This window comes from Vidua macroura, chromosome 17, assembly GCF_024509145.1.
Source record: "Vidua macroura isolate BioBank_ID:100142 chromosome 17, ASM2450914v1, whole genome shotgun sequence".
Classification (NCBI taxonomy): domain Eukaryota; kingdom Metazoa; phylum Chordata; class Aves; order Passeriformes; family Viduidae; genus Vidua; species Vidua macroura.
In genome coordinates this window covers 14,708,039-14,718,138 of record NC_071587.1, presented here as the reverse complement: position 1 = coordinate 14,718,138, position 10,100 = coordinate 14,708,039, and the positions used below count along the sequence as shown (strand labels likewise).

Below are 10,100 nucleotides of genomic sequence, written 5' to 3'. Positions count from 1 at the left end.
TCATTTGAGGCAATGAAGCCGGAGCAATGGGGGATAGGGGAGCTATTTAAAAAGCAGCTGCACTAAAACATCACCACATTTGCACAACTCAGAGTTAAGGCTTCACTTTCCCTTAAACTACACATTAACCTCCATAACTCAGAACCACTGGAAAAAAAAAAAACTGCTATATTTGATTTTCACACTCATGTATGATTTTGCTGAGTTTCCTTGACAGTCACCTTGTTCCCCATTTTTCCTTTCCTAGGACAGATGGTGTCCCTGCCACCTTGGAGCTGTAGCTGTGCCCTCACACTCCCGAGCAAGCCAGCACAGAGTGGGAAATGCAGCACCCATAGTGCAGCCCCGGGCACCACACCCACCCCAAGGCAGCCCCGGCTCCGTTCCTGCTCCAGGACCAGGTTCTCACTGAGCAGCACTGCAGCCCCCAGCTCCCTTCCCACCCACTGCAGCGTGACCAAACCCAAACAAATTGGTTCTTGCAATCAGGAAGCCCCTTCCAGCCCCTGCTGGCCCCAGCTCCGAGGACGAGGCCACCACCCTCTTCTCAGGCTCAGCCCACCAGCAGCACCAGGGGAGCTGCCCGAGAGGGGGAAGGTTGTCTCTAATCCTCAGGTAATTGGTGGCAGCTGTCAGCATCTCTCCCAGCTGGGGATGCGGTTACATTGGCCCCAGCTGTGCCGTGCCCCACGGGAGCGATCCAGCCTGGCAGAGAGGAGTCCCTGGGCAGTGCCAGACCCTGGACTGGCTGTTTGGCCCAGCCACAGCACGTGGAGTTCGTTGGACTGGTTGGGGTTTGCTGGGTGGCTGCAAACACTGGCCCTCGGCAGCAGGAGTGTCTGGGAGTGGAGATTAAACACCCCCAGCACTGGGGCTCTCAGTGTTGGGCATGCTCACACCAGCCTGTGGGATGAAAACACTGACCTGGGGGTTTTCTGGAGTAATAAAGGACCTGAGGGATTAGCAGACCATTATCTTTCTCCCTGTATTCTTTACATGATCTCTGGAGCACTGGATTTTTAGGCAGCAGGGGCCAAAGCTGTCGGCCAGGGGGCTGGCAGGCGGAGCAGGGACCCAGTGCTCTGTCCCCAAGCCTGGCACAGCCCAGTGCCCAGCCTGGCTGGTCAGTCCTTGGTCCCTGTCCATGCCGGGGTGGCCATGCCCTGAGAGCCCCCAGGAGATGGCAGCAGCCCTTCGTGCTTGTGTCCTCCAAGGGGAAACCAGCCCCTGGTCCCTTTCTGGAGGCTCCCCTCGACGGACAGCAGCAGGATGGCCCAGGATGGCCCGGGACAGCCCAGGATGGCCCAGGATGGCCCAGGATGGCCCGGGACAGCCCAGGATGGCCCAGGATGGCCCGGGACAGCCCAGGATGGCCCGGGGGACAGGCGGGGGTGTGGCAGGCTCCCGTTGCTGCCAGCACAGCGTGGCTGTGGCGCTCAGCACGAGGGAGGCCCGGCTGCCGGGGCACAGGAGGTTTGCTGGTGCCACGTGCCCGTGCTCAGCCGATGGGCTGTGCCCCTCTCTGCGTGGCTGGCCCGTGGCAGCCAGCCTGGCCACGCTCTGCACCATCCCCATCCGCATTCCCTGGAGTTATCCTGGAGCGCAGCCGCCAACGCGGAGCCGGACCGAGTGGGACGCTGGTTTTGCATGAGTGAATTTACTTCAGAAATGACAGCTGCAACACGATGAATGTCAGTGCAGACACTGCGTGATCCCCTCGTGGGCCAGAGGGCCGGGGATGGGGCACAGGGAGCTTTCCAGGTGGGGTCATCCTGTGGATGGCTTTGCACCAGGCTCTGGCACAGCTTCTTGCTCCTTTTTGTCCCAGGCTCCACCCATGGGTGTGCTGCCCTCACTGATCTCCAAAGGCCAACTACAATCCCTCGGGATGCTGCAGCCCAGGCAGCTGCTGCCCTGTGCAGCAGTGTGGATGGCAGAGCTGCCCCCTCGTCCCAGCAACGGGGACACTGCAGCCACCGTCCCTTCTCCAGGGTGGTGCTCACCCACAGATTTGCCTTTCCCTGCATGCAGATCATTCCCTGGGACTGCCACTACTCACTCCAGGATTATTGTAACCCCAAATCCTTGCTCTAAGGCAAGCTCCCATTTCTGTCTGTAGGGCAGTGGTGGCTTCCGCTCAAGTGGAGGGAGCAGGGTAGCACAGCTGGCACAGAGAGCAGTCCCAGGGACCTGTAGGGAGGTGCTTCCTTACCCCAGCTGAGGTAGCTGTGTGGACAGTCCCACTCCCCAGCAGGACAGGAGGGGACTGGGGGGGCTGTAGGAGCTGGCACTGGAGCTAGATTCCCCTCGGGCCTCCTGGCCCCCAGCCCACCCCGCCAGCACAATTTTCAAGACAAACAAGTTCCTACTTGACCATCAGAGCACCAGGTTGGAAAAACAAAGGCCAAGGGCCCAGAGAGCAAACTGCAGGAGAGACTGTTCCCTGGGCTGCACCCTGGGCACATCTCAGGCACTGGGGTCTATTTTTGTTCTTGATTTTGCGAGTGCAAACACCAGGCTCAGAGCTGCAAGGGCCAAACCAGAGGGGTTGGTGTCACATCTTCCTGTCACTTCAGGTGTGGAACATCTGGGACCCACTGGGCACGGGCGTGAGAGAATGCTGCGTTTGGGTTTGTGCTCCAGTGCTCTGCTAGGACAGAGCCGGGCAGGGCTGGGCTCAGAGCAGGTCCTTGGGCAGGGCCTGCCTCGCCACGCTGGCAGTGCCCAGGCCTGGCCACCTCCGCGTGAGCAGCACCATCACCTGCACCGTCCTCCTCAGCCCCGGCTGCCCCGCGGCTCCGCGGGGGGGTGTGTAGCACCTGGGGCAGTCACTGAAACACCCAAAAGCGTCGCTGCAGCTTCTGCCAGCGCCCCGGCAGCCGCAGCACAGGAGGGTGCGCAGGGACACCCCGTCCTTGCAGAGGAACCTGTGGAAGTTGGGCTCGAGGAGCAGGTACACCAGCGGGTTGTAGAGCGTCGAGGACTTGGCAAAGACGGCCGAGAGCACGAAGGCCAGCGCTGGCACCTGGCTGGCGTCCCCGAGCAGTGCCCACAGCGCAAGCACGGCGTAGGGAGTCCAGGCAGCCAGGAACCCCAGGCACACGGCGATGCTCAGCTGGAAGGAAGCAGAGGCAGATGGTGGCACCGTGAGCCTCCTGCAGCATTCGGGGGACGCTGACACCCCCCAGACTCAGCCACATGCAGCAGGACCCTGAGCAGCCCTCACATCCCCAGGGAAAGGCGCTCAGCCTCCTGGACCTGTCCTGGAATGTCAGAGAGCAGGGCAGCAGCTCAGCACAGCCCATGCACAGACCTGCTCCCTCTCACACCCTGTCCCACCTGGGAAACTCAGAACGGCCTCATCCTGCTGTGGCTGGTGGGTACAAAGGACCCAGTGACCTGGCTGGGACCAGCTCAGCACCAGGCCCCAACAGCTTTTGGCAGCACTGCGAATCCCTCCAGCAACCTGTGTGGCTTGGGAGGCCTGGAAATGGGCTGTGCTCAGTCCCCCTCCCTGAATGGATGTGGATGTTTCCTTTGAAGCCAGGTTTGCAAGTTGTTTTCTCTCAGGCTGTGTTTTTAAAAGGTTATTCAGGGCTTTTTACATATTCTTGGTAAATTATAGTATTAGCTTGTAGTCTGGGGAACAATGACTCATGCAAGCTCCTTTATGATCTCTTCCAATGTAATTTAAAATGAAAACTCCTCCACCTGATGACTTGGAATGAGGAGCAATGTATTGTTACCCACACTGACACAGACACCTGGAGAATTCATCAGGAACAGCAGACACTGGGCAGGAGGGGCCGAGCCATTCGCCTGCCCATGGGCAGTGGGCTGGGCAGGGCACCCCGTGACCCCACAGCCCCCCGACCCCGTTCCTTGAGGAGCAGCCCCCAGTGCCTGGTACCCTGGGGAGTAGCCCCATTCCCCATCCCTTGAGCAGCAGCTCCTGACCTCATACCTTGAGCAGCAGCCCTGTTCCTGTTCCCGTACCCTGAGCAGCAGCCCCGTTCCCCTTCCCCGTTCCCGTTCCCGTACCCTGAGCAGCAGCCCCGTTCCCCATTCCCGTTCCCCGTTCCCGTTCCCGTACCCTGAGCAGCAGCCCCGTTCCCGTTCCCGTTCCCCGTTCCCGTTCCCGTACCCTGAGCAGCAGCCCCGTTCCCGTTCCCCGTTCCCGTACCCTGAGCAGCAGCCCCATTCCCATTCCCCGTTCCCCGTTTCCCGTTCCCGTTCCCGTACCCTGAGCAGCAGCCCCATTCCCGTTCCCGTTCCCCGTTCCCGTACCCTGAGCAGCAGCCCCGTTCCCGTTCCCGTTCCCGTACCCTGAGCAGCAGCCCCGTTCCCGTTCCCGTTCCCCGTTCCCGTTCCCGTACCCTGAGCAGCAGCCCCGTTCCCGTTCCCGTTCCTGTTCCCGTTCCCGTACCCTGAGCAGCAGCCCCGTTCCCTGTTCCCGTTCCCCGTTCCCGTTCCCGTACCCTGAGCAGCAGGCCGTGCGCGCCGCGGGCCCCGCGCCGGGGGGACGTGTGCTGCCTCACGGCTCTCCGCGACGCCCACACCGTCCAGAGGATCAGCGCGTAGGACAGCAGGATGAGCAGGCAGGGCAGCAGGTAGCAGAAGATGAGGAGGGCGAGGATGTAGAGCGCGGCCTCCCTGCCGGAGGCCTCCCAGGCGATGCAGCAGGCCGTGCCGTAGGGCTCGGGCCCGTAGCTGCCCCACCGGGCCAGGGGCGCGCTGGCGAAGGCCAGGGCGTAGGCCCACACGGCCAGCAGCAGCCCGGCGGCGTGGCTCCGCGAGAACCTGCTCCCTGCGGCGTGGGGACCGCGCTCAGGAGGGCTCCCGTGGGCAGGGCAGCGAGAGGGAGCTGCCCCTGAGGCGCCCGCAGCCAGGGCAGACGCCGGGCTCCGGACGGGACCGGCCGCTCGCGCCTGCCGAGCACCGCTGGGAGCTCCCGCGCTCGCCGCGCCGCTGCCGGGCCACGGCCAGGGCTCCTCGGCCACCCCGGACCCTGGCACTTGAGGGACCTTTCCCTCCCTGCGCAGTGAAGCTCTGGGGGAGACGTTTTGTTTTCATTTTTGTCCCAACCCCCATAGAATCTCAAATCCTCTGATCTTCTAAGACTCACTGTAAAGTGCTATGTCTTCAGACATACATACAAATAACATTTTGCTTTGAAACTAAGCAACTAAAAGCACATTTCCTCACAGGAGATGGGCTGGGCTGTAGATAAGCCCCAAGTGCCAGGCTGCCAAGCACTGGCTGGTCAAGAGCAGAGGCTGGGCAGGGAAAAGCCACTGTCACCTGGGTTGCCTTTCCACAGCCAACTTACACCTTTATCTTTCCTCCCACCTCCTTAGCCACCTCCTGAGCTGTTGTGCTGGCACATAACCAAGGTGACTCTGCTCCAGCATTGTCCTTGAGGCACTGAGAGCTGCTGGGGACACACGGGAGGCTGGCAGCAGCCACTGGCTTGGAGACACGGACAGTGAGTCAGGGGACAGGGGGACAGGAGGAACCTGGGGTGCTGGTCTGCAAACCAAAGTGATACATATGATTTCCCATTCTGTTTCTGCTTTTGGTCATTAATGGAAAGTGTATTCTGAAGATAAGTGCTAGAGGAAGGATTAGCAGCTGAGCTGAGGAAATTAAGAACCCCAAATTGGAGCAGGAGCTGTGTAAGGAACATCCATGGGTTCCCTCACTTCCTCGGGTGCTCTCCGCAGTGAGCAATCATTCACCTTAGCTCTGCAAGTGAGCATGCAAGTGAAAACAGGGCTACAGACATGAGCTGTAGCACTGCAAACCCGGCCCTCCTGTATTAATTATTTCAGTGAATTAAACACATTTAGCCTATGGCTCTCCCACCAGGGACCAGGGAAAGCAGCTCTTGTTGCTCTGCCAGAGCTTGTGGCTTCCCAGCTGCAGTCTGCTCTAGCCTAAGCTCAAGTCCGTGTATGGCCATTCAAAAACCTGCAATCTGCTGTGATACAGCCACACAGATGTGACACCTGGGGACATGGTTTAGTGCTGGACTTGGAATGCTGTGGTAACAGCTGGACTCAATGATCTTATAGATATTTTCCAGCCTAAACTTGTGTCTGTGATTCTGTGACTAAATGTTGACTGGGGATAGGTTGCCCTGGGGCAAAGCTTTCCCTGAAGAGGTGGATCTGGCTCATTGAAAGAAAAAGGGCTCTGTTAACAGAGAGGGGTGTGAGTGAGGATCAGATAACGCACCCCAGCACCTACCATATGCCGGGTAACAGACCTTCAGGCAGCAGACCGTGCTGAGCACCGTCAGGCTGGCCAGGCTGCACAGCCCGAACAGGACCCCGCAGAAGGCGTAGAGGGTGCACACGGCCTGGTCGAAGAGCCACCTGCAAGGAGAGCCTGCAGGTGAGCCCGTCCCCCCCCCCGACAGCCCTGCCCCTCAGCTGCACACGAGGCTTCTCCCGTGAGGGACATTCCCAGCGGCTGCTCCCATTGCTGCAGCAGAGCTGGGCACATGTGGGGAGGTTCCCACACGTGCCAGCACCTGGCCAGTAAATATGGGCATGACCTTGCCCCTGATTTGCTCCCTGAGCACCCCAAAGATGGACATGGGTGGAGCTGGGCATGCAGGAGCTGCCCTGACCCACAGCAGCTCCCACACTGCGCTGCCAGCTTGGACACCCACCACCAGACCCCTTTGGCAGCAGGTCTGCGTGAGGAACTGGAGGGACAGGGAGCAGCAAAGCACACGCTGTGGGATGGCTGTCTGGGAGCTTGCATGTGCCCCTGTGCCACCCCGAGTCCCTCTGCACCTGCCAGGGATCTCCTGGCTCCCAGACAGTTTGCAACCAGGCTACTGGGCAGTGCAGAGCCGCTCCCATGAGGTACCTGTGTGCAAAGAAGGAGGAGGTGGCCAAGGGGAAGAGCGTCACCGTCATGCTCAGGTCACTGATGGCCAGGTTGACGATGAAGAACTCGGCAGGTTTCAGCAGGGACCTCTTCTGATGGGCCAGCAGCAGCAGCAGTGAGTTCCCAGACAGGGACATGATGCCTGTGGAGGAGGCAGAGAATGCTGCTGTGTGTGACAGAGCCAGGAAAGGAGCCAGGAGCATCCTGAGATGTTTGGAAGGAAACACTGCAGAAGCCTACAGAGGGTAGAGAGAGCTCCAGGCTTCTCTCTCTGTGATGAGCTGAGCAGGGGAGCCCATGGGACCCACAGAGCTCTGTGAGCTCCTTTCCATTGTACTGGATCCCTTCTGCTTCCTGAGGTCCTGCAGAGGCGTTTGGTAGGAGGGCAGAGATGGGATGAGACTGCAGCGGGCTCCGGGTGCAGGATCTGCCCAAAGTCTTGCTGCAGCTGGAAGGAGCAAGGGGCACTTCCTCCAGCTAGATAAATAACAGGAGCTCTCTGTGACTGCTCCTCTGATGTGGGGCCAGGGAGCTGGGCCCCTTGGCCTCCGTAATTTCTTCCTGGCAATGTCACTCCTGTGAGTCTGCACTGTCCCATATCATGGTAACAAAATAAACAAGAAGAAAGGCATTATGAAGATCAAGGAAAATCCAGACTAAACAAAAGAAGGCTCTTTGTTTGCTATTAATGTATTTAAATCAACAGTGGTGATTTAAGTTTTATAATAAGGGCTTTCTCTTTTTCATTACATAATTGTGATTTCATGGAAAAGAGGTTTCAGTGTCCTCAGAAGGGGAATCTTTGCTGCTTTTGGGGCAGGTTGGGCAGAATAAGAGTTCCTCCCTAATGGATTAGGCTGCAAATTAAATCTCATGGTAAGAACCGGCTTCCAAAGCCACTGAATGGCCAACACTAAGTTCCCCTCAGGGAACAGGACTCCCACGTGGGATCTGGGCAAATCCCGAGCTCTGGAGGCTTTGGAGTCACTGGGGAGCAGAGTATTGAGATGTTTATTCTTCTTCCCAGCCTCACAAGGCATTTTTCCCACAGAGCAAGTCTCACATCTGTGCTAAGTACACTTTATTAGCTTTTCCAACTCCTGCTGAAATCAAGGGCCAGCTTGAGCTCCAAATCCCCTTCAGTGGACCTGGGTGGTACCCACAGAGCCCTCGCCTGTCTCACCTCAGGTGGCTGTGGTAGGAGTTACAGGACGTTCCTTAAAGTTATTCAACTTTCCAAATAATTAAAACCATAACAGGCACTTGAATTTCACCTGAGAGGGGAATTCAGTCACCAGACCATACTTCTGGGTAACATGGGAAGGGTCAGTTTAATTAATCTGCTAATGACTGGACACTTCTGGAAGCACCAGTGACTGAAAAGGCCTGACTGTCTCTGGCAGGCAGCTGGGCAGGGACACGGGAACCAACAGGCCATCTTTCCTTACCAAAGATTAAATAGAGAGTGCCAAAAATCAGGTCTTCTCTCTCCGATAGGGTGGAGGTGAACCCTGAGGTGTTGGACGCATTCCCCATCTGTAAAGAAAGACACACATGGGAGTGAGAGTGACTCCTGGCTGAGGAGCAGTGCCCAGCTCCTTCAGTTCCCAGAGGACACGGTGACACATTCCTGGCCAGCAGGATGCTCTGGCCAACGCTGTCTGTGGCACTGAGCAGCCTGGGATGGGATCAGGCTGGTAATCCCACTTCATTGTCATTCCTTCAGCCACAGATTTCACTGATGAGCATCAGCCTTTGCACTGTGATTCTCTGGGCAAGTCCTGGCCTTGTGTGACTGCAGCAGGCACGGCGTGTTTGGACACAGGCATTGGCTGCTCGCAGCAGCCCGGGACACCCCTGAGCTGGCAGCCCCCAGGGGTGATGGGTGGCAGCAGGACACAGTGCCAGTGGTGGAAGGGGGCTCTGGGCTCATCTCCTCCCACCCTGGATGCTCAGTGCTTCACAGCCCAGTGGAAATTATCTTCTTTACTCTCCTGTGCTTTTCAGAGTGTCTGTGTACAGACAGGTGATTTATATCTCCCTGTACAGACCAAGTGACTCTGGACATGGGAACGATGTTCTTCGTTAACCTAATTGGAAACAACCTTCATTTAGAGCTGAGCAAATCACTCCTGCATTTCTCATAATGCACAGTTCTCCCCTAGGCCATAGCTGATCTTCCTCAAGAGCCTTTGGAAGCAGCCAAACTGAACACAGCACATGCACATCACCTCTCCAAGAGGCTTTAGCAAAGCATCTGTGTATTCAGGACACAGAGCCAGGTCACACAGCTGCAGTGGTGATGAGACAGGGCAAGGCCCAGCATAAACAGTCTGGAAGGAATTGTTCCTGCTCCTCAGCACACATGCAGTAAAGGAGAGAACTGGCAAAGCTTGTAGCATTTGATTTCCTTCAGACCCCTGGCAGGTCTCCATCCTGCAATACATCAGGGGAGCTGCAAGTGTCCTGTGAGATCAGGCTGGCAAAAAAGACCAATAATCACAGGAGAGGAATTTCTATTTCTGATATATTACTTATGATAAATCCTATTTTTATGATTGTGCTTGAGCTGTGTGCAAAGCACACATCTCTCATTCTCATACAGAACTGATGAAAATGCATCTCTTGCTCTGATCAATGTGCTGATGTCACTGACACACAGACGATAAATCAGTTTTATAGAAATATGGGGAGCTATCCCTTTTGTGTCCAAAAGTAAGTCATAAATTGGATCCTCCCATCAAGGTGCTCCCTCAGGTGAGCATGTGATGGGGATGCCTGCGCAGGCACATCCTTTAGTGGAGAGTCACAAACTGCAGAAAAATCAGTGCAGGTACCAAACACATCCACAATGGTTTCTGACAGGAACAGCTACAGGAGTTTTCTTCTAATTCAGAAATATTCCAAACACGTGACTGTGCTCAGTCAAGACTAAATCTGTGTTTCCTCTGGGAGGGATTCAGGCCAGACTGTCCTCGGGGGTACAGCCAGCACAGAGCAGCCCTTCAACATCAACCTGCTCAGCCACGTAGTCCTGGGCACACAGAGCTGCTGAATTTCATTTAAGCTCCATTGCTCAGACACTGTTCTGAGAAGAGACAGACGGTGAAAGCTCCTTTCCCCTCAATTTAATCAGACTTCAAAATGAAATGAAGTTTTCCAAGCAGCTGCTGCCACAGGTACATTACAAGGAAACTCTT

At 56.9% G+C, this 10,100-nt stretch overlaps 1 protein-coding gene across 1 annotated transcript; it reads right to left on the bottom strand.

Moving 5' to 3' along the window:
* Positions 1-2,677: 2,677 nt before the first annotated feature.
* Positions 2,678-8,436, bottom strand: LOC128816085 (opsin-5-like). Its single transcript, XM_053993350.1, has 5 exons — positions 8,349-8,436; positions 6,880-7,042; positions 6,250-6,377; positions 4,479-4,807; positions 2,678-3,115 (listed from the first exon to the last, which is right to left on the bottom strand). The coding sequence occupies exons 1-5, from the start codon at positions 8,434-8,436 to the stop codon at positions 2,678-2,680; spliced, it is 1,146 nt and encodes a 381-aa protein (XP_053849325.1).
* Between the last annotated feature and the right edge of the window lie 1,664 nt (positions 8,437-10,100).